This window comes from Psittacula echo (assembly GCF_963264785.1).
Source record: "Psittacula echo genome assembly, chromosome: 9".
Lineage (NCBI taxonomy): Eukaryota > Metazoa > Chordata > Aves > Psittaciformes > Psittacidae > Psittacula > Psittacula echo.
In genome coordinates, this window is record NC_137745.1 from 7885925 (window position 1) to 7913795 (window position 27871).

At 44.9% G+C, this 27871-nt stretch overlaps 1 protein-coding gene across 4 annotated transcripts in view; it reads left to right on the plus strand.

Moving 5' to 3' along the window:
* Positions 1–27871, plus strand: part of LRIG1 (leucine rich repeats and immunoglobulin like domains 1) — a 91246-nt gene that overhangs the window by 45240 nt on the left and 18135 nt on the right. For all 4 annotated transcript variants that reach the window (XR_013957676.1, XM_080625709.1, XM_080625710.1 and 1 more), the window contains exons 4-9: positions 13916–14053; positions 15087–15230; positions 17435–17578; positions 18368–18511; positions 23563–23706; positions 27175–27255. Coding sequence is in view for 3 of the 4 variants with exons in the window: in XM_080625709.1 (XP_080481835.1) it covers positions 13916–14053; positions 15087–15230; positions 17435–17578; positions 18368–18511; positions 23563–23706; positions 27175–27255 (795 nt within the window). In the remaining variant the exon portion in view is untranslated. The remainder of the gene's footprint in view (positions 1–13915; positions 14054–15086; positions 15231–17434; positions 17579–18367; positions 18512–23562; positions 23707–27174; positions 27256–27871) is intronic.

Sequence of the window (27871 nt, forward strand, 5' to 3'; positions counted from 1 at the left end):
CATGGTAAACAGAGCACACTGCTGCATCCTTAGCTGGCTGGGAATTAAGGAAGTTAACAGTTTAAACACTTAAAAATAACATTAGTTTCTTTCATTCTTAAGTCTTCTAAGCCCCCGACCATTTAGGAACAAAGGGGATAGTGACCCACGGCAGTCAGCTGTATGTTAGCAACAGTCAAAGCTGCTTTGAGATGCTTTGGCCCCATGATCTTGCTCTCAATAAGCACAGATAACAAGGAAGTCAGAATAGGGATTTTTGGAGCAAAAGAGTGTGAAATAGGATTAGCTGATTCACAGAGGATGCAGTGACACTCTGCAGCGTATTTACTGGGGAGAGTGAAATCAATAGGACTACTCTGCTGCCAAACTGAGCATAAAAGTCTCTTGAAGAAAATCAATCTTCTTTACAGGCTCATTAATGTGAAGATCAATTCACATTAAACTGTAATTAAACAGAGAGGGCTAATGGGAGAAGGGTAAGTGATCTACTGTGCCACAGGCAAAATATATCATGTAAAATCTGAAAACTAAATACATGGAGAACTGGAAGACTGGGGGTGACAGGGAACGTGCTATATCTGCTTGAACGGAGTGATGAGCTCAAATGTGGATTGAGGCAGCGTGGTCTTGTTAGAGGAAAGAGCTCAAAACTGCTGCATCTGTACTGTTTATGGAGCATAGCTCAAGCCTGAGCTGGTTTCTACACGAGGTGTGAGCTGACTTCATGTTCCTGATGAGGCCAGAGTATGAACCTCTGTGTAGGCGGTGTTGATAGTTGGGAAGTTTGGGCTTAAATGAAGAATTGAGGTTGGAGCTAATACAACAGTGTAGAGGTAGCCTTGGAGGCCACTTGTGGCCTGGGATCCTGCTGTGCTAATGCTGTACAAACAAAACAACTGCCTTGATCCCCAAGAGGCTTAGTCTGCAAGTCATCTTTGCTGGAGTTAAGAAAGGATGATCTAACAATTAGAAATAAGGAGAATACTCTGTTAATTCCATCTGGGTCACAGCAAGCGGTTTTGTACTCATAAGCACAAAATCCAGATGACTCAGATGCAGCCGTGTGCGGGGTCTGGTTGAAGTCAGCAGGCTCTTCTTGTGTTCAGGACGTGTCTTGGGCAGCTCAGAAAGCTTCTCTGCCTCCCATGCTTCATCATTACTTGCACAAGGAAAACTTTCTCTGGAGTGTGTCTATGCAGGTGTAGATCCATCAGTGGGAGCAGATGCACCCCCTGTTCCTGCTTGCATCAGTTCTTATGCAGTGTGATATCTACAGGGACCAATTATTTACTGTCTACTCGGGCAATTCCCCTCACATGCTGGATTGAGAGTTGCTTTCTGAGGGGATTTGGTCCATGCTACAAGGCTATGCTACTCAGCTTCTATTTTCGAATGTGAATATACTGGTGTGGAAAAGTGACTAGAAAGAATGCTGGCAATCAGGCTGTTCAGTATGCACGCAATGTACAGGCATAAGATATTCTGAAACCCACCTCCTGTTTGTTTTGCTCAGAGTTCATAGTAAGGCTCTGGTGAGTAAAGTCTGGCTAGTTTTTGAGGCCAAAGACTGCAAGAGCCTTTCCCAGTGGAGGAAGTTCTCATTAATCATGTGCTCCCAAGCAACAGAAGAGATGCTGTTTTGACTTCTCTGTTGGAATTATTCTAATCATTTGCATGTCCTCTTCAAGCTTTCAGATACAATGTGAGTGCATGGAAATGGCAAAAGATTTGAGGCTATTCCAGGGAAATGAGTAATCCTTTCTTCTAGAAAAGCAACAGCAGTAAAGCACGTAGCTATCAAACTCAACAGAAGAGCATCAGAAAACAATCCGGGCATGTACAGAGCAGTGTGGAAATCGGCCAGAGGAAAAAGATAGTGAAAGTTGGTGGCAGCTCATGGAATACCAGTTACCCCTTGAGGCTACTTTATTATGTATTTACTAGTGAGGATAAGTTTTGTGAAGCTGCTTCTGCAAGTAGAGAATTGCTTTGAGCTAGACTAGGTCTGCTCTGGATCTGTATGCTGCTTAGCAGGCCATGCTAGGTTTGTATTTGTTCTGGACAAAGGAGAGGACACAAGGGGTCCTGTGGGATGGAGCACAAGATCAGGAGTTGCAATACTGGAACAGTGTCTTTTTTGTGTCCTCCACGTATTCATTACACCCCAAGACAAAATAAACTCCTGTTTGGATAGGCTTGCTTCATCAGAAGAGCAGGTATTGCCCCAGGACAGATGGAACTCATGAATGTAAAGCATTTTCTGGTGTGTTTTCCAAGGGCAGGTGCTTTTACAATGCGCAAGTTGGTTTCCAAGTTCTGTCCCTCTTGCAGATCAAGCCTAGATTAGTTGTTAGGGTTATTTGCAACCATGATCTTTTGTTTAAGGTCAATACGGAAAATAGCCTCATATTTGAGCCTTAGAATAGCCCAAACTTGCTACTATTAATATCTGTGGTAGATTGACTGTCTCATTTAATGGCATATGGCAAATAAAGCACATGTCTACAAAAGCAATTCCTTTGTTAGTCTTCACAGGCAGAGCAGATTTCAAACAGAAATAGCTTGCTGAGTTGAAAGTTTTTTTAGCATATTGGAGTTTCCTGCCTGAGAACTGCTAGTAATGGCAATATAGGTTGCTCAGGGGTGAGTAAAAGCAGAGTTGCAGCTGCAATAAAGCAAGTTAAACAATCTCTTGGTAGAATTCTCGATGCGTTTTTTTTCTCTGAAAGCTTGGATTCAGTTTTGTAACAAAATAGCACAAACTCAAGAAGCTATCAGTATGTGTTACTGCGTCTGTGCTTTCCTTACTACAGAACTGCTCCGTCCTCATTATCAGTCCTCAGATTATCCTGTTAGTTAGACCAGTGGTGCTTCCTCAGAGCATCAAAAAGATGCCCAGTAAGAACGGGGTAGGGGCAGAATTACGGTTATTATTTAAAAGTGTGGTACCATAAAGCACTTATGAAAATATCTCTGTTTTGTTTACCCTCAAGTGTCCTGGAAGGTTTGAGAACAGACAGTGTCTTTTAGTGCCTCTATATATAACAAGGCTAAAACTGTTTCAGCAGAGGTGTTAAAAAACGAATCCTGCCCATGTGGTTCAAAGCCCAGTGAGTAAAACATCAGTTTTGCCATTTACCTTCTGCTCTGTGCGATGCTTAGCACTTCCATCATTGCTTCCACTGGCACCATCAGGAATAGTGTACAATTCAGAGTAAAGGAACACTAGTGTAAACAAGCGTTCACTAAAATGTGATCCTGCCATGTCTAGGTTATGACCTTACTCTTCTAGAAACAGGGAGGTGTGTGGGGGAAAACTCTGATTTCTGGTTAGGGTAGATGTTAGAGAGATCAATCATACCTTTAGATGAAGTGATCACTTAAGAGGCCACCCTCCCTTCCAAGTGTGTGCATAACTCTTGCTTGTTAACAGCAATTCCATGTGAATATTGATTGGGAATAAGTGGTTGGGTGAGTACATGTTCTGCCTGTCAAACCATTTAATGTTCAATTGCACATCAGGGAAAATAGCAACGGCAGCTGGAAAATGGAACAGGAGTGCAGGAGCATGCGAGTGAAAGGGCAACTGGTTTAGTGGTCAGAGCTGAGCAGAGAAAAATAAGTTGGGGAGAGGGGAAGAATTGGTGGCAGAAGAAAGAATCTCTAAATGGCTCATTGGTTTAAGACTTAAACTATCTTCTGTCCAGTCCGTATACTGCAGATGACAGGCTCCTCGGGAGCAGTTGCTGAAGAGAGGGGTGATGAGTGTAAATGACCAGGGAAAGGCATTGGACTTTGTCTTCCTTCAGGTGCCCTGGAAAAGGAAAACCTTTTGGTGTTCTTATTGAAGACTAGTTTATTTTCCCCTCCGGAGTATGTTCTTGAGACAGTTGTCCTGTTTTTCAAAACAAGAGGAACTGAAGCAGTAAATGGTCTTTTTAAAGATGCTTGAAGAACTGATTTGCTAAGTGGTGGTAAACGCTTGCCACTGAGTTTATAAGATCTGCTCTAAGGAAGTTTGAACAGGTCGTGTTTTACACCAGCCTGGCACAGCACAATAGGAATTCTACTTCAGAGCTCCAATTCTCTGTTCCCTTGGTCTTCTGACGCCTTGTTCTGCAGTTTCCTGAGGCCACCCTTCCTACTTGACACGTTTTATTAATAACAGGATGCCCAGGCTTGGGAAGAGCAGCTGTTTTCTCTGCGAACTTGACCACTGCTTTTCCACTTCAGAGCTATTCCTTCTTGCAGGCTCAACAGCCTCAGCTGAGCAGTGAAGTCTGCCCAGAGGCTATCCCTGTTCTGGTGACCTTGCTGACAAGACAGATAAGCCCTTTCAACAAAGCACAAGTGTGTGTCATGTTGGAGCAGGCTAACCAGCAGCCTATCTACATCTCTAAAGTGTTAACAGGAGTTTGACTGGCCAGTCAAAAATGTGTTTCTCAGACTGCTGCCTTCAAGAGGCAAGTCTCTTAGCAGCTTCTGCTGCAAGTTCCATGGGACTTCGAGACTTCGGTGGTCTGGAGAGTAGATGTACTCAAGCGTGTTGTCCTTTATTTACCTGCCTTGCCATCACAGTCACAGAGCTCTTGTGTAAATCCACCTGTCTTCATTGTGCTCCTGTCAAAGGTGAGAAAAACCTGTGTCAGATCATGGCTTTCAGACACAGTGTATCCTATCAAGGAGTCTGCTTGCAATTACAGCTTGGGTTAATGTTGCAGCAACACAGGCAGAGTCATTACATTTGGTTTGCACTTAAATTGCTTCTCTGCTTGTGTATTTTCTCCTACTCACTCCCGTGGAGAGACAAAAGCAAAACAAAGCCACCCACAAAACACATGTACTCACTAGGCTGTGTGGTGGATCTTCTTTACTTTGATCATTTATTACACAAAGAGAAACTAAAATCAGCATCAGGATTTAAGGATAAAAGTGCCTACATGCTCTGTGATCCAGGGCTCTATTGACTTCCAAATGAAAGTGTTTATTAGAAGCACAAAATTTGCCTGCAATGAAAATGAAAAGAGGCTGCTGCTGTCTGTGGTGGGGAATGGGACAGGATAGTTGCCCCAGCCCCTGCTCCGAGCCTCTTAAAATGAGCTGGATCTGATTCTTAATGTCTGTTGTTCCTCGTCACAAACCTGACTCATCTTTGAGGACGGTGATAAGGATGTTGGGGCGCGAGGGAGCAGTCCTGGCATGGAGTGACTCCTTGTGCTGAGTGCTATGCAGTTGTGGGGCTGGGGAGAGCAGGAACTCATCTGAGCAGCAAACTGGTGGGGGTGAATCAGGGCTCTTGGCTTCAAGGCCTGGCTTATGCATTTAATTTGTGATAAAAAATTGAGTTTGGCTGGCATATATCATCAGCAGAAGAAGAAAGCCCTTGAGGTAAAAGTGCAAGAGGAAAAGCCAATGGCAGAGCAAGAGAGTAACAGACCAAAGATGTAAGATGTAGAAATGCTGACCTGACTGTCATCTGCCAGCAACTGAATGACCCCTTTCAAATACTGATGCAGCTTGGCCTTTGAAGAGGCTCTACTGAGCCCCACGACCCCATTCAGAGAGCTGGCACAGAGCCATGTGGTTTCCTGCATTCTTGTATGAAAACTGCCATTTACCTTATATGACTCTCTTCCATCTGTTCCCATGGGACAGTTCTCTTCCTTCTTGGCAGAGCTCAGCACTCAGCAGGGCATCTCCTCTCCTTTGCAGCCTTTCTCAGTGCTTGCTCCAAACTGAGGTCAGGGAATGTGTGAAGATGGAGGGTGGCAAGAGCAGTGGTTTGGAATAAGAAGTGGAAGAGAAGGGGGGTGAAAGACTAGCATGGCTCACACTATCCATAAACTGGCTGTTTCAAAACCAGCACTGATTATACTCCATGACTTAGAGGTCTTCTCCCTCCCTTGTACCAGAGAACTGGCCAAACTGCATTACACGTTGGGCAGCCCTTGCTAGAGGTGCCTGCCCCAAGCCTAGCAGGTGCCTCATCCCATTGAGGGATGCAGGCAGTGACCCTGAAGGAAATTGCTGAGATGTTTTGTGGTGGAGCTGCACACGTGGTGATGAGGTTGTGCTCCGGTATTGAGTTCATAGAACTTCAGGGAAGCTCCTTGAAGAGGACATATGACAGACAATGAAAGATGCTTTGCACAGGCTTTCTAATGCGTCTGTGCCCTTTGTGAATACATCATTTAAAAAGCCTCTGTGGGGTACAACCTTAAAACATCCTGTGTAACCAGAACAGAGCAGAAACTCTGGTCCTCTTGGAACCACCCTGTTGCTGATGGGGGGAGCTGTGCCCATAACAGAGACTGTCTTGTCTTCAGAAATCTTAATTTGCTTCGATGTCATAGCAGGTTGTGTAATTTTCTGATGAGATAAGACAGCCTCTGTTTTAAAGATGACTAACTTCTCCTCCTGCCTGTCCTGCATGTTTCGCTCTGTTAATGGAACTGAATGCTGAAGGCTTAGGAAGTTCTGTATTGCAAAAAAAACCATCCAAAATCATACGGTGGCAAGTCAGAAAAGTCTGATGAGAGTAAATGCAGATCGAAGTGAGGGAGAGAGCTTTTAAAAACTACATCACATACCTCGGTGCATCTAACACACAGCATAAGGTCATCTAACAAGTCAGGAAGTTTCCTGCTAGTGCAGAAATACCCTAAGAGAATATGCATCTCAGTGGATGTGGCATTTCTGGTTACATCAGAAGAAAGGCTTTCCTTCATGCAGTTCATACTGAACTCAACAAAAGAGCTTAGTTCATCAGATCCAAGCTCTTGCTTATATCCAGCTGCTATGAAAGTCAGCTTCTAAGAAGTGTACATGATCTTTGCCTAACTCTTATCCATGTGGCTGCCTTATGAAAGAGCTTTGAGAGTGTGCCTGGCAGGAGAACATCTGCCTGTGATTAGGTGCCCAGGGCACAAAGATGCTCTGAGGCCACACTTGGACTGCACCGGGGTCAATGGTTGTGGTCCATTGGTGTGAGAGGCAGATGAGTTTTAGTCCTGTGGGTGGCCATAGAGCAGCCTTTAATAGATAGGGAAAACATAGCCCTTGAGTCACACTGGTCTCACATGAATAGTCCTGTTGACTTGCAGTAGAACTATTTGTATGAATAATAGTTTGCTTGTGGGAATAAGGAGTTCATAACATAGCCCTTTGCAGTGTCATGGACTTGACTTGCAGGTGGCTGCTGCTCCCAGGTCCAAAGAGATGAATTAGCAATTCTTATCTCCCACATTGCTTTCTGACTCTAAACATCAGTGATCTGGAACAGGAGATGCAGTTACTTCACTGTGAAAGGTTGCTTTCAAAAAGGAACAAAGGAAACTGTTGGTTTTGAAACTCCTGTCTGTCCCGGCCTGCATATATAGCTGTGGGTAGTTTGCTTCATGCTTGTCCATCCTAAACCAACAACAGAGGGTGAGAACATGACCTGATGAAAGCCCCCTGAAATAGATCTGTTTTGAAGCTGATGTACAGCAAATGGAGAAATGTCTGTAGACTTTCTGCCATAGTGTGTGATAGTTGGAATAGCTCCATCAGCTTCTTCTTGCTTTATGCTTAGATATGATGGCTTTAAGTGAAAAACAGTGTAAAATGGTCATGGATTTTGTTCTCTGCATCTTAGAAGGACCTTTTTCCGAAGGAGTGCTAGGGAGAGGGAAGTCCCTGATATACAGCCTAAGGCAGAGCATGCAAACTATTAAGAAAATGTGAGGATGCCTGTAAAAATCATGCAATGTTGGGGTTTTCTGGTGGTATGTGGGTGGTTTTTGTTGGAGTCTTTTTTGTGCCTGACCCTAAACTGCAGTGCCTGTCACTGCTCTGCTCTTGTGCATGCAGCCTGCACCTGAACAAACAGAGCTTTATCTGTGGCAGCCTGGGAATCCACCAGGACTCCTTGGGGAAAAAGAGTGATTCAGAGCATCTGAGAGAAGTGTGGGCTGCTTCCATGCACCCTTGCTTCCTGCCCAAGTGATAACCCATGCAGCCTTACTCTGCAAGGGCAGTGGGGCTGCTCCCATAAGCAAATACATGTTGTGTTGGACAAAAAATGTATATTCTTGTCATGGCATGAAATCTTGAGCCTCACGGATTATCCTGGCAAGGCTGACATGACAATGCCGAGTGTCAGGCAGCTAGTGAGGCTTTCCCAGAGCAGTTGGGAAGTGTGAGAGCTTACGGATTCTGGGCACTTCAGTCTTTCGGGGAAGGTCTCATGCAAAGTAGCAGAGGATGTTGTGCCATGGATTTCCAGGATGTCATCTGCATGTTTACTTCATCTGCTGCTGCAGCCATCTGCTTTACTATTCCAAGGCAGATCTTTCACAAGTTGTAGTACAGAAGAGGAACTTTTCTGGAATAAAAGTCCTTTTTTCTACAAGTAAAATATGAAAGTAATATAAATAAGTCTGTATTGATAATTCAAAACCCACCTGGACACATTCCTGTGTAATCTTATCTAGGTGTTCCTGCTCCGGCAGGGGGATTGGACTAGATGATCTTTTGAGGTCCCTTCCAATCTCTAGCATACTGTGATACTGTGATAAACTGTACGATCTTTGAGTCAAAGCTGATGTCCAGGTCCTAATGTCATTCTCATCTTGGCTTTTTTCTTACATTAATAAGGATGACTTGGGACAGATCTTCAGTTATTGACTGTAATAAGGTGACCAGAACAGACAAACATTTTGTAAAAACAAACACATCTTCCACATTGTCAACTCCTCTTCATCCTTGTCAGGAAAATTGCTCAGATGTTGTGTTCTATTCAAGGATAGAACAGTCTTTTATCATTTTTGCGTGTGTGTGTAGTGAGTGATGGGCTAAAATCAGCTAGTAGATCATTTAAGGTTGAGAGTTCAGGAACCCGTGCCCTGAATCTTCTTTAGCATTTCTAGGAGGATCAGCGTTAGATCCCATCTTCTCTGAACTGAGAAGGTGAAGGAGGAGGAGGGCAGGTAATTCCAGGCATGGCTTAGTCACAGTGTATGTGATCCATCTCCTGTTACAGTGCCTTTGATCTCCCTCCTTTTGCATAGCCTGCATCTGACACCAAACCTTACCTCTCCTTCAGCAGCAAACCCCATAACTCTTTCTGGCTCCAGCATTTAGTTTCTCTGATACTTTCCCTGTATGGAAATATTAACCAAAGCCTGAACTTTTTAATCTCTGTTTCTAGTCTTGTGATCTCTCTTGTATGCTAATGCTGAAAATGTGCTGGCATATGAATAGAACCCTACCCGAAGTGTGAAACCTCTCTTTTGAAGCTTGATTTTATTCCTGATGCCTCTAACAGGTGTTGATTTAATAGGTTTGCTGCATTACAGCTTGCCTCTTTCTTTCTTGTGTGAGCCCAGCCAGACCTGTAAGCTGACACGACATGAAGGCCAGGCATGTGACTTCTCCCTGCCTTTACCCTCACTTCACACCAAACACTTGCGCCGCAGACTGCTGGCAGTCAAGGCAGCTTTAGTTCAAGCTTTGTCTAAACCAGGAGGTTTTGTGCTGATTGTATTTAAATCAGCCCAACCAAAGCCCCCTCGCACATTCCCATCTGAGGGTCTGCTTGCTTTGATTTTCCACTGTCAGCTTTCTGAGGGGCAGCTGCTGAAGGGAAGTGAATGTGGCTTGAACAACAAAAGGAGGAGCGTGTTTGTGCTGCTCTCTGCAGAGATTTCACACGAGGAGTTTGAAGCCATGGTCTGTGTTAACACTGATTAGTGCTCTCCAAAGGACAGGCTTGCTGCAAAGAGGAAGGTGAATTCTTCTCCTATTAGGTCTAGTGGAAAATGTTTCACAGCCTGTTTATCAAACAAATAGTCACAAAGACTCTTCGAATGGGGAAACCCACGGGGATTAAAGTGTAACTTTACCTCTAAAATACAAGCCGAGATTCCTGGAAATGCTGAAAGCTTTTGACTTTGTGCCACCTGTTGTTTTCCTGCCATCCTGTTCGGCTCCCTCCCGACTCAGAGCAAACCCAAACACGCTTTGGCTTCACTGGAACATTCTGCTTGTTTTTCTGTCTCACGGCAGAGCTTCCTGATGTGGTCCTCGTGGGGCTGGCTGAGGTTAATCCCAATCTCCTGTAATCCTGAGGAGTCTGTTCAAGAGCGGTGCTGAGAGGCTGTGCTACCTGGGGGTGTTGAACCCTGGTGCAGGAGGGTTAAGCAGTGGTGGCTGGAGGGCAGGCAGCTTCCTTCAGCTCTTCTCTCTCCTTCTGTAGTTAGTGCTGACATGAAGGCGAAGCAGTTCCTCGACAAGCGCCATACATACGCACCTCAGAGTATGGCAGTAATCCATTGCTGACTTTGAGTTACCTTGGTTTGTCTCTAAGATGTTACAGTATGAGGTGGCTCTGGGAACGAGGTTGGGTATGCACTGTGAAGTTCAACTCTCATTGCCAGATCCTTCCATATTCATGAGCAAATCCAAATGGACTGTGATGGGCTCCCTGGTTGCTGTGATTTCTTTGTCACTTGGACTGTTTTCACTCCAGATTCGTAGTCCTCAGTGAAGGCAGTCCTGCATCTTCCTAATCCTGTAGTGCATTCCCATATACAGTTGGTAAACTAGAGGTAGAGAGGGGTTAAGAAACTTGCCCAAGGCAGATGAGTCAGTGCCAGAGCTGGGAATAGAAACCAAGAGACTTGGCTCCTGCTCCAGGCTCTAATTGCACAATCTTGCATTGAAACCCTGTCATCGTATACTCTTGAGGTAACACTGGTTGAAGTGAGATGGGGGAAGCTGTTTCCAGTCTGTGATACCTAAGGAGAGGGGAGGGGAAGAGACACCAGGAGCCAAATTGGTTGTGGAAGCACCAATAATTGGTGCTTTAAAGCCTGGTTTCAGCAATTGGTCCTAAAATCTGATCTGCCACCTTTGAAGCCAACAAAGTGTAAACTAAGGAGCTGGTTGGGAAAAATCCAGCCCTTTTCCAGTCACTGCTAAAGGGGAGAGGCAAAGGCAGAACGTCACTGGTCTTTTCTGTAGAACACCCTTGCAATGAGACTGGGCACAAAGGCAGGCGAGCTGGAAGGTTCCAGGTCACAACAGGAAGGGTTAAATCCCATTTCAGCTGTTACTGCAAAGAATGAAAAATAAAATGTAATCAAGCTAGTAAAAGGTTTGGATGATGTTGCGTTCATATCGCATGCTGTATATAGGAAAAGTCAGCCAGGCTGATTTTGTTTGAAGTGCAGTGCTTGAGAGGGTGCAGTGCTTTGCAGTGAACTGTCTGACATTCCCCAGCTGGGACTGGCTGGGAATGGTGTTTGGAGCTGAGAGTTCCATTTGGAGTTGGCCCATGTTTGAAGGAGACAGAGAGAGGGAGAGAAAGGAGCCTGTTTCTTTCCTGTATGAAACAATGCATCCATCTAATCTGCCAACTGTAGCACGTGGAAATCAAGGCAAATGGACAGAAATCACCTGGAAACTGTGAATATAGCTCAAACAAGAGTTCTTTCCTGTCCTTTCCTTCCTTTCTTCTGGAACAGCGGGGAGATCTGGCAGGTTGGATATACATTGACCAACTAAAGCACAGAAATATTAATACTCTAAAAAATAACATTGGCTTCTGAAGAGCGCTTCATGTCCAAATGCACTCTATGCTCTCAGTTCGCTTGCACAGGCATTGTCAGGTAATCTATAGATTCTCCACATTCATGTGTAGAAACGTTCATTTCCTTTTAATTTACAGCCAGATTCATCTCCGCCATCACAGGCTAGATGAGATCAGAGTTTAACTCGCAGCCCCTGCTTCAGGAGAGCTCCAGAAAACATGCTTGGGGTTTGTTTCCACTTATGTCTGTGGAGCTGTTTTCCTGAATCAGGGTCACACATACACAGATTCAATTCTTTTGGAGAGGAAAGAGATTAGAACTTTAGAACTTGCTGATGCTACCAATCAAGTTCATTGCAGAAGAAACTAGGCCTTGGGGAAAGGGAATCCCCTTGTCCATGTGTTGAGTTTATGGAGGTCATGAAATTCTGGGTGAATTTCCCTGTATTTTACTCTTACTTGTGAGAGTAAAATTAGAGTTAAATTCAAGTGAGAGTAATGTAAGAGTTAAATTCACTGGTCCTCAGTCCTATTATGTGCATGGATGTGAAAATTCAGTTTTCATTCCTAGCTGTAAATGAATATTGGTCATTCGGATAGTAGTCATATCGTCGCCTTTTATGCAGTTAGTGGTTGTAGAGACCTGTTTGCCCCATGGAATAACGAGTTTGGGGACATAAGTTATGACTTCCCTTTAATTTGGTACCTTTTGGATCGTATTAGCAGCATATTGCTATAGTGGTGTAAAATTTGTCCTTTTATGAGCCTATGATGAATTAATGAAGTAGCATTTAAACTCTTTAATCGAAGCAGTGTTTCTGTGAATGCCTCGCCCGTGTAAGTGAGGATGGTGTGCTGGCTGTTTAAAGGGTGAGTCTCCAGAAAGCAAATTGTTCTGGAGATGCAGTTTTTACCCTTTTCCTGTTACAGATGCCAGCAAATGTGGTGGTGAAACAATCTGGTTTTAATTACAGAGAGGGTAAAGGAGCAGATCACAGTGTGGGGAGCAGGTCCCTTGCCATGTGCTGTTGGTATTTTGAGGGGAGGGGTTTTCTTCACAGGAGGCTTGTCTGAACCTCTGGGAGAGCTTGAAATGGGAGTGAGACTGCAGAAGACAGCAGCTTCAGTGCCTGGAAGGCTGTGGTCAGCTCATCCATCAGTTTCAGAGAGCTTTGTCATGAGAGCTGGGATGTCCTGGTTTGCATTCAAGAGTGCTTTCACTGGCTGCTGTCTTCTCTTCTGTCTTCTCAGTAGGTAGCCAGCCGGATTAAGGCACAGTTCTTGTCTGAGCTCTCTCTACTATCTGTTATTATTCAGCAAGTTCTCAAGTGTCTGGTGAGCATCCCTGTTTGGAGTGCCTCACTCACAGCCTTGCCAGTAATATCAGTGACTGGTCTAGATTCACACCAGGCATGTGCTCTAGTCCTTGTGACTAATGCACAATGTATTTTTCTAGTTGATTACTGTTCTCTCGACTGATTCAGTCCAGAAAGGAGTCAGAGGAAAGGACTCAGGGTTTTCTGACTTAGACCTTGTTGAGTACAGGTAGGGTCTAGAGGTACTTGACTGTTTGATGGCTGTGGAAACCCTCAGGGCAGCTTGTGGTACCTTCTCTAAGGAAAATCATTAGGCTGAATCCTTCAGGCTGGGGCTGGTAAGGCAGCAAACACAGGCGATTGTTAGAGGGTCTGAGCTTGGTGCTTGGGCACAGCATTGGCACTCTGGAGTTTTCCTATGGTAACAAAACTAGCAAAAGATGAGGAATCATTTGTAAGCCCTCTTACAGTGTTTCTGTGCATTGCAACCACTTGTAACATAGTCTAAAGCTGTGAGCTTTCGGAAGGATCCATAGGAAGTAAGGAAACAATATTTTATAACTTGCTGAGATCATATTTACTCAACTGTTTCCCGCTTGGAAAATCCCATTCTCTGTGTATAACATTGGCAGGTTGCTTAAACCATTGATGAGCACTCCTTGCCTGTGGGTTTATGATCCAGCCCTGCATATAACAAATCTGTTCTGGAAGCGCAGTTTTGTGGGATTCTGATATTAAAACTGATGGAGTCAGTAGTTCTGTAGAAGAAAAAGGTCTTGTGCTATAACAGAAGTGTCTGGAGGCTTGCAAATATCTGTGAGCTAGTCTCTCTAACCATAGGAGCAGCATGGGGATTAGGGAAGATCCCTCTGGTGTGGGTTTCTCCTTGGACAGCCATTGAAGAAGCACCGTAACTCTGAGTGTACGAACTCAGGGGCTGGCCTCTGAGCCTGCTGCAACCTCGAGTATTCTTCCTGTTTCTCTAAGAGAACTAACTTGTCTCCGTTTCTCCTCCGGTCTGTTTCAGGCATCACAACAGGATCCGCAGCATTGAAGCAAGTCAGCTGAAGCCCTATGTTTCCCTGGAAACGTTGGACCTGAGTTTCAATGACATCACAGAAATCCGAAACGGCTGCTTTCCGCAGGGACTTCACATAAAGGAGCTGTGAGTTTTTCTTGTTGGGAACGGCTTTTGTTGAGTTACCTCAGCACAGGAAAGGGCCTCAAACCTTTAAAAAGAGAGGGAATGCACATACGAAGTATGGGGTTGTTCCTCAGGTTTCTAAGTGCAAAGAACAACTAGAAGGCAGCACTTTGCCCTACTCTCAGGTTGTTTTTTAAGCTCTGTCTTTTTGGTTTCTGATGGATCTGTAAAGAATACAGATTATTATTCATTATGTTGCATGGCAATGGTGCAACATAGAAAAGGTATCCTGCATCCTTCAGGTGTGGTTGTCTTCACACCTAGAAGCCAGAAGAACTGTTTTCAGCAGGCCTATTATGTCTCTGTCCCAGTGAGAAGTGCATATGCTGTTTCTCAGATCAGATGCTCTGGAGGATCTTAGGGGAGGAGGGAAGGGGGAATGACTATTTCATCATCAAAGTGACTGCTGAATGTAAACCAGGAATCTCTCATTGGTTATTTGAGGAGAACTGGGCGTTAAGCAGAGTAACACCTTCCTTATTCAGGGAAACATAAAATAATCTGGTTTAGGCACCTTTGCAGAGGTGCAAACAGATAATCTGCTTGCATTAAAGTTTGCACCTAAATTTCTGCCCCTGGTTGTAAGAGGATACAGAGAATGGTGTTGTGACTGACATTTTCGTGTTGTGACTGACGTTTTCCTGTTGTCCTGTAAAAGCAGCCTCTGTGGCTAAGGCTAAGTAAGAAAGAGCCCTGGGGCAGATGCTGGGGGGAAAATGCAGAATGAATAGAGCCATCCTGCACTGGAGTATTCTCCAGTTTCTGGCTTCCACTCCCGATTGCCTTGCTGAAATAAGAGAGTATCAAGGAGCTCTTGGGAAGTGCACAGCACTTCTCTGTCACATTGGAAGGGCACTGTGCTCTTTGTGCAGCCAGAAATCCAAGTGATCTGAAGCCCCCTCTGATTTCACCAGCCTGTCTGGAGACCAACTAAATGCTGATAAAAGGAGATTTCTGACTGAACTGTTGATTTTTCTCCTGTGATTTATTGCAGGTACCTGGGGAGCAACAGAATCAGCACCCTGGAGCCTGGTGCTTTTGATAGTCTGTCACGGTCCCTGCTAACACTTCGTCTGAGTAAAAACAGGATCACTCAGCTTCCTGTCAAGGCGTTCAGGCTACCCAGGCTAATACAACTGTGAGTAGAAATGCCCACTGTAATTAAGCTCAGGCACACTTTATGGAGAGAAAATATCCCTGAGGATATACACAGCAAATATCACCCTTCCTCACCTGCTATCTATAAAACTTAGAATACACTATGCAGTAGTCCTCTGGCAGCACCTAGTGCAACATGTTAGGAGAGGGTCCTTTTTGTCTTGTAAATACTGGTTTTTCAGGCTGTTCTTCTGATCAGTGATGAAGGGAGGGATGCTGCAGCAGACATCAGCATCTCGTGCACTAAACAGTGTAAGACAAACCCATTCTCTTGAAAGCTGCTGGTGTCTGTGGCACAAGAGAGGTTTGGAAGATGTTTGTATTGCGTGTGACAGAGCTCAGCTACTGTGTTAGTTTAAGACCACACGTATTTTTATGTGGTGGTAAAAATTCAGTGATGGAGGGTTGTTAAACTGTGATATATTTGGGCAGAGAAAACAGCACTCTAGATGAGTTAACACGCATTGTTGTTGTCCTGCCTGTGGTCCATATGGCAGGAGCTGCATGGGGATACATAGACATCTGCAGCTATAAATATGCTTTATGTGTAAAATAGCACTAATGGGTTTAGCTTTTCCCTTCTGCTCCTGGTGGAGAAATGGGCCCAGCCTGAGGCATGTTGCAGTTTATCCTTCAAATTTGATAGGGAAAAGGTCAACCTCTCTCTGTTAACAAAGTCCACAAAAGCTGCTGGAACTTGTGCTTCTAAATGGCAACCTCTTGACTGAGAGACAAATCCTTAAGTCAAGGCGTGCCTAAGGAGTAAGTGTGCATTTATGCTTGCATATATGTAGGATTTATAGCTAGTTTTGGATTGCACAGTGTGACACAATAGCATATGCATCTTAAAAGTCTGTTGCCTCTCAGTTGGAAGTTACTGTCCATTGACTGAGAGCTTGTAACCCACTGCATCATGTGCAAAATGAGAGTCAACTCAATCTGCTTAGGATCATAGTTTTCACTGAAAGTTGGAGTAATTGGCATTCTTAAAGACAGCCTCACAGCTTGTTGTTTAACCCTGAAACATGAATGAAATGCAAGCTATACAGACTTGGTGTGTTGTAGAATTCATGTTTCCTGGCAAAGCATAGTTAGCTATAGCCTAGGAAGTGCGTGCAGTAAGGCAGGAGTCTCTAGGCCTGTAAGATTTTAATCACTTACTTGACTTTAATTACACTCGAGGGCAAGTTCAACATTGGTTTTTTTTAGGCAGTTAGGAAGCAAGCTTAAAGTTTCTACAGCTTCCTCATCTTTTCCAATACAACTTCTGATGTTGTAACCTCCACTGTCTTCTTCCACATAAACACTGAATAGGGAACCACCCTTAGGTTAGTCTTGTATGTGCAGAAAGGTATCTGGTTTAAAAGCTCTGTCTTTGGCTTTTAGCGCATTGTGTTAAGTTTTCCACTGAATTTAGGGAACTGGTCTGTCTGGGTCTAGCAATCCATAGGATTCTTTGATACAGTTGGTAAAGGTGTTGTGAAGTTGTTCACACTGCTATTCAGACAAAAGGTATTCCCAAATAGGACCCCATCCTCACCCAGGGAGGAAAGAAATGAAATTTAATGAACCAAACTGGAGGTCTTGGTATATACAAAATACTAAGACTGTCTTGTTATTGGAAACAACTTGTTTCACTCTTTTTTTCTTATAATAGGAAAAACGTGAAATCTTTGAGGGGAACTGAAAGCTTTCCTTTCAAACTTAGCCATAACATTTCCTCTTGGGCTCACAGTTCTTAGGACACCGGCTTGTTTCAGAGCACTTTTTTACCGGGCAATTACAAGTCCCGTGTTTGTAAGGGAAATAATGCTGATGTTTAACTGTGTGGTTCTAACGGTGTCTCTGCCTGAGAGAAGATGAAGTGAATTCATCATTTTCATTGATGAAAAGGATAAATGGCTTAAAAGAAATGCACAGAGAGGAGGGATGAAGAGGGATTGCTGCACTGTGTGATTTCTCTATAGTGCAAGTCTGTCCCAGGGCGAGTTTGTTTAAGGGATCACACCCAGCTGACTTCCCTGCCTAGCTCTGGAATTGAAAGTTTCCTGTGTGCTTCTGCTGTCTCCTGGGAACTGCTGACAGAGGAGCTGTTGGCATTGCTGTCCCCATTGTATGCTGCACAGATGCTTTTGTGAGAAAGAGCTGGGATTTAATAAACTTGTATGGCCCTGGTGATTTTAGGGAGCTGAACCGGAATCGCATCCGCCTGATTGAAGGCCTGACGTTCCAGGGACTGGACAGCTTGGAAGTCCTGAAACTCCAGCGCAACAACATAAGCAAGTTGACTGATGGGGCTTTCTGGGGTCTAGCCAAGATGCAAGTTCTGTAAGTTGGGGAAATGGGCTTTTTTCCCTTAATCAGCCTCGACCTCTCTTATCATGGCCTTCTCTTATCAGAGAACACTTGTGCTTCTTTCTATGGCCTGCATGCACAGAGCTCTGACAGCAGCTTCTGTTTCATTAACCCCCATTTTACTAAAGCTCATTGCTTTACCAGGTTCAATAAAAGAGTTCTGTTTTTCAAGCTGTGGCATTAGTTCTTTGCTTTGAACATTCAGTAGGATCTCAACTGGTCTTTAAATAAAAGTTCACGTGGCTTCTGCAAATTTGGAGTGGTACGTGGAAACTCTGTGTTGCAGACCTGATTATTCTGCCTCTTGGGATACCCACAAACCAAGCTGGTCTATCTCAGTGATGTGTTCTTTCCATATGAGAGAACAAATTGAACAGTCATTGCAGAGAAATGCTTCCAACTTCCAACATGAGTGACTTTCAAGTGTGTTTGTGTGGTCACAAGTGATCAAGGCAGCATGTTTCTGGATGCTGCTGTCACACAACTGAGACTCCGCAAATACAAACCTGAATGGGATGCTTTAAGCACAGTTTACTTGCAGTGGAATGTACCTCTGCAGCCCCAGCTCATTCTGGGCATTTTCTTTGTGTTTTCCTTGAATTTCTCTTCTTCGTTTGCACAAGAGTTGCTCACACACGCACATATCCACATGGATTTGTAGAAAGGTGCGTGGGAATAGCTAAAATTCCAGTCCTTGTTGGAAATTCTTCAGTATTTGACCAGTGCTTACGTGTCAGTTCCTTTTGGGTTTTGTCTCTGCAGCCACCTGGAGTATAACAGCCTGACAGAAGTAAACAGTGGCTCTCTCTATGGCCTTTCATCTCTGCACCAGCTTCACCTCAGTAACAACTCCATATCCCGCATCAACCCCGATGGATGGAGCTTCTGTCAGAAGCTGCACGAGCTGTAAGTTGGTTTCTGTTGTGGTTGGTTGGGCAGAGTGTGATGCTAGTATAACATTGGTAGGAAAGGGGAAATAGGATTTTTCCCAATCATATGGCTTACAGCTCTCACAGTATCAACCTGTAGAAATGCAGGAGCTGCGGCCTGTTAAGTGATGCCCTTACTATTCATGGTGCTGTGACCTTCAGAGGACCTGATTAAAATAGGTTTGCACCAGCAACAAAGACTAGAACCCACTAAAAGTATACAGTGCCAAAAGACCTGGAGAGCTTGTGAGCTGGCACTTGCCAACGCTTTCTAACTAGCTAGTTACAAGACATGCACAGCCTGCCATATAATGACGGTGCAGCCTGAAGGAGGCTTTGCTTTATCCTCTGTATTTACAAAGAGCAATCATGGTTTTAACCAGCAGAGATTTGGCCCTTTAAGGCAGTTCTTCTTGTTTCTCCTGTTTACACTTTACCCTTCCTGTAAGGCTCAGTTGTTGAAAAGTAAATCCATTGACTTTGCTCTCCTGAGATTTCCAGCTGTGAATACAGTCTCTTTGATAAATGAAAGAAAGCCTCGCTGCTGAGGACAGCACAGCAAGGGTGTCTTTTGGGTCTGTGGCACTGCTTAATGCCTTTTTGAAGAGGCACACATGGATGCTTGCAGTATTTACAGAAGTAGCTGTCATCCCCTTGGTGGGCCTGTGGAAAGATTCACTTTTTTCTTCGGAGAACTTGACACATGTGGTTAACTGGACTGTAATTCATTCTGCTTGGTGCTCAGAAATCTCTTGTTAAACATTGTTAGGGGTTGTCCTATCCACCAAAAGGCAGTACAGTAAAACAGCTTCCTGCTTTCAGAGGCCTCAGTTCGGACTCAGGCTTGAAGGCCGGTATCTGCCTACCCAGCTGGGAGTCCCTAGTCCTTTGGGATGTGGATTCAGAGATAGGTGGACATGGCACATGTTATTCCTCTAAGTTTAGAAGCTGTAGAATTCATTTGTTAGCCAGGCAGGTGATTTTTGGGGGCACAAGAAAGTATGTTTTTTTCCCTTTAGTTAAATACATATGTGCTTGTTTAATTGCCTCATTTTCCAAATTGCTGTGAAACTGCCTGTGCCTAAAGGGCTCCTTTACTTGGCACAGTGCTGTAGACTAGGGAGAACTGTTCCTCCACATGCAGATCCTCGAGTGATGTTTTACTAGGTTAGGGCAGTGTCAATAGAGAAATCCTAAAGGCAGCAGATCAGAATCAGCACTATGCTATGCCTGTGGTCTGCTTGAATCTAAAGCATCATAAAGGGAGAATCTTCTTTCATAAAGCACTTGCAGTTGTATCCCTGGAATACCAAATTCAGATGACTACTGTATTAGTAGCATAGTTATGGGAGCTTTCTTGGGCACCTGCTATCTGGTGCCTGTGTTGAAGCTTTATTTCAGCCTAGGTTCAGATGGGATGGGTAAGCCCCATCTGCATCTTGCAGAGCTTATGTCAGAGCTGCTTAGAGAGACCCATGCTTGTCTTTACTACCTGACACTGTCTTTGCAAACCCTCAAGGTTTAGGTTAGAGGTTGACTGTCTTGCTGACATTCTGCATTTGTCAGGTATGGATTGGGATCATTTACCAACAAGCAGTGCTAACAGTGAGCTGTCCTGGCTTAGAGGCCATCCTCTGCAGTAACTGCAGAAACCCAGTGCAGCACTCACCTGGCCTGGTGCAGGATGGGGTGGATGTGGAAAATGCCTGCTAGTGTGAGGTGGTAGGAGCCATGGGGGCATGCTCAGCCTGACAAACAGGATTGTGCTGGAGTGTGAGGCCAGAGACGACATGGGCTGAGATTCGGAAGGCGATTAGGTGGGTGTTAGCACTGATCCCTGCAAAATAGTACAAGCTCTTGCAGGTGTTGCCTTTAGGGTAAAGCTGCAGGGAGCCATCAGATACTCCTAACTGGAACTCCCACAGCCAGGGAGCACTTGTAGGAGGGATCTGCTCTGAAATTGAAGGGTGAGGAAAGGAAGGACTAGATAGATCTAGGCTGCCTCTGTTCACTTCTTTGAATGTGTACATTTTTTTCCTTATTAAAAGATCCTTGCTCACCTCCGCTATTGCTAAAGCTCTACTGGGTTTCAGTTACCAGAAAACACTCTTTGGTTGTACAGGTAATGAACTTCAAAGTTCAAAGAGGGGTGGCCAGACCCCTGCTTATCTGTGCTAAGGAAGGAGGTGATCATCTGAAGGAAGAGTTGTCTCTCCTTCAGATGCTGGCAGAAAATGTGACCCCAAGGCTCTGGTCTGATGTAAAAGCCAACAAGGAAAGAGAGGTTTTGCCTTGCTATGGGCAGGATAAAAGGCTGATTGTATTCACCAGTCAGGTGCTAGGGCATCAGCATCATGGAAAAATCCACAGTGGGAGCATAGGATTTCATCAGAGGTAAATGATGTCTTGGCTGCTGGGTCTTTCTTTTCACTTTATATTTACAGTTTGGTCAATGGGGATGAAATGTGTTAGATGTGCCTGGTCCAGAACTGCCTGGCAGCAGGAGCTCCAGCTGCACAACAGGTTTCTATTTTAGAACAGGTGAACTCCTTTCTGTCTCAGTTTTGGCATGCTGCTCCGTGTGCTGCCATCCTGCTTCCTCACCAGGCCAAAAGGGCTGCGAAGGCAAACGTTCCTACTTGTTTGTTCCCGTGATTTCTCACTGGTGCAGAGATGATGAGGTAGGGGAAGCAGCACTCACTTCTCAACCCAGGTAATCCAAACTGCTGAGGAGGGAAACATACAAACTGGCCTGTCCTGTGGTGGGAAGCAGAACCCTTCCATGTTGAAGGGAGCCACTGTCAGGTGTATTAGCTCCTGAAACCTTCCATCTGGTTGCAGTCATTGAGAGAGCCCTCTAAATACTGCTGCTGTCCATCCATCCCTCTTGAGGTGCTGTCAGAATGAACAGAGGGGAACATGCCTTCACCAGTTGTGGCAGGAGCTGTTCCCTGTAGAATCAAAAGGAACTATTTTTACTTCAGCCAGGTTTAGGATTCCTTTTGAACACTTTTTTATTCAAGCAAAATTGTTTAATCGCAGGTGAGGATGTAATTTTGACTGGATGCCAGTTCCTCATAGCTAACACTGCAGCTTCTTTAGGAGTGAAAGTGTTTGTCCCATAGCTTCTGCAAGTTCATAATCAGTGATGCTTCTGAAGCTTGTCCTCTGCTCACTCACCCAGCTAAAAGACAGACAGCTCATTTCCCAGGTAAATGACTCTCAGTGCTCTGATTGTCTGTTTTGACTTAGGTTCTGGCTTTGCACTGACTTTTGCACCAGCCTTAGACCCATTTTTAAGCAGCCTCATTAACGTGGTACTAGAAGAGGAATTCAGAGGTTTGGAATTCAGTTGAGGCTTTTTTTCTTGTTGCCTGTACAATGAGGGATTTCAGTGCTTGTTCAAAGCTGCATAACTCCACTTTTTGAAGCTTAGCAGCCCAAATCCTCACATCTCTTGAAGTGACTTGTCCTCGCAGGTGACTGAGGTAAAAAATCCAATGCAGCTGCCACAGTATCACAGTATCACAGTATGTTAGAGATTGGAAGGGACCTCAAAAGATCATCTAGTCCAATCCCCCTGCCAGAGCAGGAACACCTAGATATGGTCACACAGGAATGTGTCCAGGTGGGTTTTGAATGTCTCCAGAGAAGGAGACTCCACAACCTCCCTGGGCAGCCTGTTCCAGTGTTCCGTCACCCTCACTGAGAAGAAGTTCTTTGTAAAGAGAGAAGCTTAAGAAAATGTGAGTAGCAGCAGGTAGTTGAATGCCACTTTTTATACCTTCAGTATGCAGGGAACTTAAAGGTAAGGCTGTTGCTGGTCACATTCACCTGCCGGGAGCCCTGCAGGGCTTACCCAGCTGCAGTGACATCCAGAGATCAGGAGGAATATACTTGCAGGAGGGAGCTGTGGGTGAATGCTTCAGGCTGAAGATCACTGACCAGTGACTGCCTGCTGCTGCCGCATGTGATGGGCCATGCTGGCCTTCACTGTCACCAGTGTTGCAGCTGTACTGCTTGCATAGAAGATGGTTGCATAGCGTGTGAAGTGTCTGCAGTGAGTTTTAGCTTCCCAGGGTCTGTCCTCTGTGTCAAATCTCAAAAAGCCTCGTCTGCATCCTGGCTACGAGAGAAAACCAGCTTTCTTCCCACCAGTTGCCAAACTGCAACAGGAGTAAGCACTTAAATATCTCCAAAACCCAGAGATAATACAGACAAGGGGAAGGGATGGAAAGTAGGAACAAAACCAACCCTCCAGTATTAGTCATTTGTAAGTGAAGATGATTTCAAGCAAGCCGTACACCCCTTGACAAAGGGGAGCGTGAGGGAAGACGGCTTTTACAAGGGATGCCTCTTTCCTGTGCATGAAAGGAAGCATTCAACTGCCTTGTGGTGAAAAGCTTTTGGGTCTTGACTGGGGTGGAGCAGGCTGTGGAGACACCCAGATGCCCGGGACTTGCTGTGCACAAGTGCAGAACGATAAGACACCTCCTGAATGCAGAAGTCCTAGGGCCTGCCAAGAACCCGTGTGAACTTCAGAGTCCATCTGTTTGACATCACTGCATCTCACAGGGTGTGGGGAGGCTTCTTCCTGTCAGCCTCAGAGGGAGTCCAAATGGGAGTGAGGATTGAACACGACCAGGACTAATGTCTGAGTGTTACCTGTACGTTTGGTGCTCCCAGACCCGAACCTAGCCATAAGAGTGGCTTGTCCCTGCCATACCTGACAGCATGTGTATTAGGTTATTGCTCTCATTTGCTGCTGGAGGAGCCTCTATTGCCTGTGTAGAAGACTTCCCTATAGCTGGGTACAAAATGCCTCCTCTTCTCATGGTTATCCGAGCTGCCTCATGGATATTTTGTGGGAATATTTGCAGAGTGCAGCCGTATTTCCTAATCAAGCTGTTATGTATCCACCCAGTACACATTGCCTCCTGTAAGGTGGCTGTGGTCTGCTTGGTGCAGAGGAGTTTGGCAAATACTGGTTGGATTGACAAGGGCTGTTGTTGGTTTTTTTCCCCTCAGAATACTGTCTTACAACAACCTAACCAGGCTGGATGAGGGAAGCTTGGCAGACCTTGGGGGACTGCACGTGCTACGACTGAGCCACAATTCCATCAGTCACATTGCTGAAGGTGCTTTCAAGGGACTCAAAAACCTGCGTGTCCTGTAAGTCGCTCTGTGAGCTAACACATACCTTCCCTCCACAGCTCATGTTCTGCCAAACTGTTCTACTTTGCAGTCGCTTTGGGTGCCTGTGGGACAGAATCTATCCCAACTGAGCAAAACCCCCTGAAGTTTCAGACCTTCAGCTGACAATGGCATTTCTCTTGCTATTTAATTGAACTTCATTGAATTCATAGAAATGGACCATTTCTATGGTCCATTTCTGTGGTTGGGTCATTCTGTGCTCAGGAGGAATAGAGAATGATTCCTACCACTGACAGTGCAGTCTTTTCAACCAAGGGAGCAAGAAGCTGTTGCAGGTACCATGAGAGTAATCTTTCTGTCTTTCTTTCTCTTTGGTGGAGAATTGGGCTCACTTGGGTCATGAAATGTTCTGTGGATCGGATTTTCATGGTAACCCCTGAACAACAAGAAAGTAGTTGCCATGGTATCAAAAGAAAAGTTTCATATGCCCTAATACTGAATTGCCAGATGATCCATCCAGCAGTGGCTATGGCCATTGACTAGAGACTTTCAAAGTCACTGACGTAAAGTAATACCTGGAAAGGAGCTTGCTAGTCTGGATACCAGCTTCTAAGATGCTAGGGCTAGTAGAGACCATTAGATCAGTCTGACCTCCTCTGGGTTGGCAGCTGTAGAACTGTACTATTACACACTGTTAAACCCAACAGTAGAGTGAAGAACATCTGGGCTTGCCTTAGAAACATGAGAAGATGGGGAGTCTGATTCTAATAATTGTCCATTCCTGCAGCTGTGTTGCCTCATTCCCCCCTGTTTGTAGCTGCTGAGCTGATGGCTGCTGTCCTCCAGGGGCTGTGAGCTCAGCACCTTCAACTGGCACACCTCAAAGTTCTCACAGTCTTGTGTTACGGCACCATCCGCGCTCCCAGGCTGGCTGAGTTCAGCCTGATTCAATTCTTTCTTCAAAAGAGAAAAGAAACCCCAATACTTCTATTCCTTTTCAGAAGCCCATTGTGGCCTGAGTGATTAAAAGGAAATGGGAACAGAGAGGTCTCCCCTCTTTGCAGAACATTTTGCATCTTACTCTTTCCTTTATTGAAGTCCACAGTGAAGGAAGTGACTGAAAAGTGAGTTTGGGTTTTGTTTGCTTTTTATTCCCCACCCCCCCTTTTCTTAAACTGAAGCCAAAGCCTTTCAGGCACTGGGCATTCAGAAAGGGACCTCTCTGAGGCAGCTGTCAAGACCGGAACTAAAGGTTTCCAAAGAAAAATGGAGGGGAAGGGGAGCTGGTAGTTCTCTTTGCTCTGCAGTGAATGTGGAGACTCTTTCATGTCTAGGGCAGAGGGGGGAGGCGGAGAGGAGGGGAGTGTGTGAGCGAGCTCTAATTTAATAAAGAGAAAGGCCTATTGGGTCCTGCACCTGGTGAAAAAGACCCGAGCATGCTTTAATTATGGGCTATTGTTGGGGATCCTTTGGTGGGTGTGAAACTGCTGAAATGTGGAGCTATTCAAATAGAGGTCAGGCCCGGAGACCTCGCAGCACAATGATTAACAAGGCTGTGAGCATTCAAGCTCAGCCAGCCAGAAAGAATAGGAAATTGGCAACAGGGGCTGGGAGAGGAGTTTGAATACAAAGAGAACCAGGCCAAAATACCCCACTCTTTTTTTCTCTTCTCTCTATTTTCACTCATTTGTTAAAAAGGTTTTTATTCCTCCTTTCGAACACTAAACCTTTGAGTTGCCTCTGGATGAACAAGCAATCCCATTTTCTTTTCCTTTCTCAAGAAAAGACAATGTGTGGCAGTCAATTAATAAAAGTGTGTGTCAGGGAGCTTCTACAGCCTGTTCCCACTTGTCTGTTCCTGCCATGGGAAAGCGTTTGTTGGCCCAAAGACCAGTAGCCCATGGTGGAACTGAAGAGGAGAAAAGTCTGAGAAGAGATTTGCGCCTGTAAAACAAACAGAACAACAGTCATTGGCTTGACAACCACAGGGGAAATGCAGAAACTTAGCTCCAAGAGGATGCATTTGCTCCTGCCCCGCTCAGATGGTGCTGAAAATGTCAGCACATCAAAGAGTCTCTCCTGGACTTGTCTCTTAGGCCACCACAGCATTATGTGCACCCATACCCCATGGGGATGTTGAGTTTTATCCATTCCTTTGGCATAGATCACGCTGACACCCATGAGACCAGCATTCCCCAGGAACATGAGAGTCAGGTCTCACGCTGAAGCCAGCTGAGATGCAGGAATTGTGGCTTTTGGCCATCTCCTTTCACATCTATAGTTCTCACACCAAAGCTGGGAAACAAGCAGAGTCTGCAGTAGCTTAGGTACCGAGAGCAGGAATCTGAGCCCCATCTCTGCCAATGCTGAAACTGGGGGAGTTCTTCCTTTTCTATTCTCTCGTGGGTTACTGTGTATTGGTGCTGCACAGCCCAGAAGCTACTCTATGATGCCCATGTCTGGCATGGTGCAAAATGCAGGGGGTTTGTTTCTTCTTTTTTGATCTTCCTATTTTAAACTGGAAACATTCTGATAATGATCTTCCAAAGGTGCAAAAGGAGTAGCTGAGGGTTCACAGGGGTTATCTGGGTGGTGAAGTTTACTTTTATTGTGGGGTTTTGCGGGGTTTTCAATCCGAGTGATGTAACAAAACCAACAGAGCCTATTTATTTTTTCTTCCTTTCTTTGTACTTCACACTAGAAATGATGAATTTCTGTCTGTGTTGCTGGGTGTTCATTGCTTGCTGGAATTAAAGCTGGGAGGGAAGGATTTTTAAACAGACTGTTTAAACAGCTTTTGTGGATCTCTGTGTTTGTTCTGGGTGCTTGTTTTTCTTCAGACCTCTTTGACTCGTGTAATTGATGGCCAATTTGAAAGCCAAAAGAAGCTCATTCTGAAAAAGGAATTCTTACTCTTTCTTTTTTGCTTAAAGTGGTTATACAGAGAGTTAGATTCCTGGGGGGGGTGATGGTGATTTCCCTTGTTGCGCTTTCAAGGTCATTGCCAGAAAAAAATGCAGCTTCATATAGAAAATACACCAAATCATCTTCCTCTATAGACCAACACATGGGAATAACCAAAATTATCTCAATTCGTGATAGTAATATTTAAATACAGCTGTTTCTTTCAGTTTAGTTTGGGGGACTTTATATATTCTTTCCTCCTTCTGTTCGAGTGCACAGAATCAGAAGAGGACTGAACCCTACTTGTTAAAAAGCAGCTATGTCCCACTGCTGCTGTCTCAGAAACAGGGTTTTAGCTAGGAAAAAGCCAAAACTCTCTTTGGAATGCGCCATCTCAGCATGGGTCAGTGCAGGACAAGTGGTTAGTGCTGCTTTGCTGCAGGACTCTGCTTTTTCTGGTAACTAACAGGAGAAAAAGGGAAGCTCTTTGTTGTAGCCTTCTCAATCTTTCTTCCATTTGTTTTAACTGATGAGCCTAGGAATGAGACGTTGATGGTGCGCTCTCTCTTGTCCTCTCCCCAGGGAACTGGACCACAACGACATCTCAGGCACAATAGAAGATACCAACGGAGCCTTTACAGGCCTAGATAACCTGAGCAAGCTGTGAGTATCCCTGGGTTTGAATTTGTGCAAAGCAGTTGTGTTGTGTGTGGGCCTCTCCCCTCCGATGCACCCCTTTGGAATAAGATAAAACTCATCAGAAAATCTGAGCCATAGTAATTTTGCAGGCTCGCTGCAAGAGTGCAGATGTGGTTATCAAGCACTTGTGTTTCTAACCAGATACGAAGCCATTATAGTCCTTGTAAAGCAGTGAAGAGCCAGTGCCACATACTGTAGTTCAGAGACACAGGAGAGAGAATCTTAAGTTGTTTTCATCTGTCAGATTCAGCACAACTGTTCCTTCTAAAACTAAACAGCAACAGAAAAGACCCCTCGCAGTCTTCAGCGAAGCACTGATTGATGCAGCAAGTAACAATAAACAGAGGAGAAAAATCACCCCACTTCCTGTTACAACAGAGGATTGAAACAGGATTCGTTTCTGTGGGGTACTCTGAGAGTGATCTTTTGGGCTTGCTTCCATGTGCAGCGACAATAAAAGGCACCATGGGGCACAGGCTCTTAAAGAGATAAAAAGAAACCTAAGGCAAGCATGCGCCTTGCAAATGTTTATAGCTCACTTGGCTTTCGCGAGTATTTTCACATTGCTCTGTACTTGTTC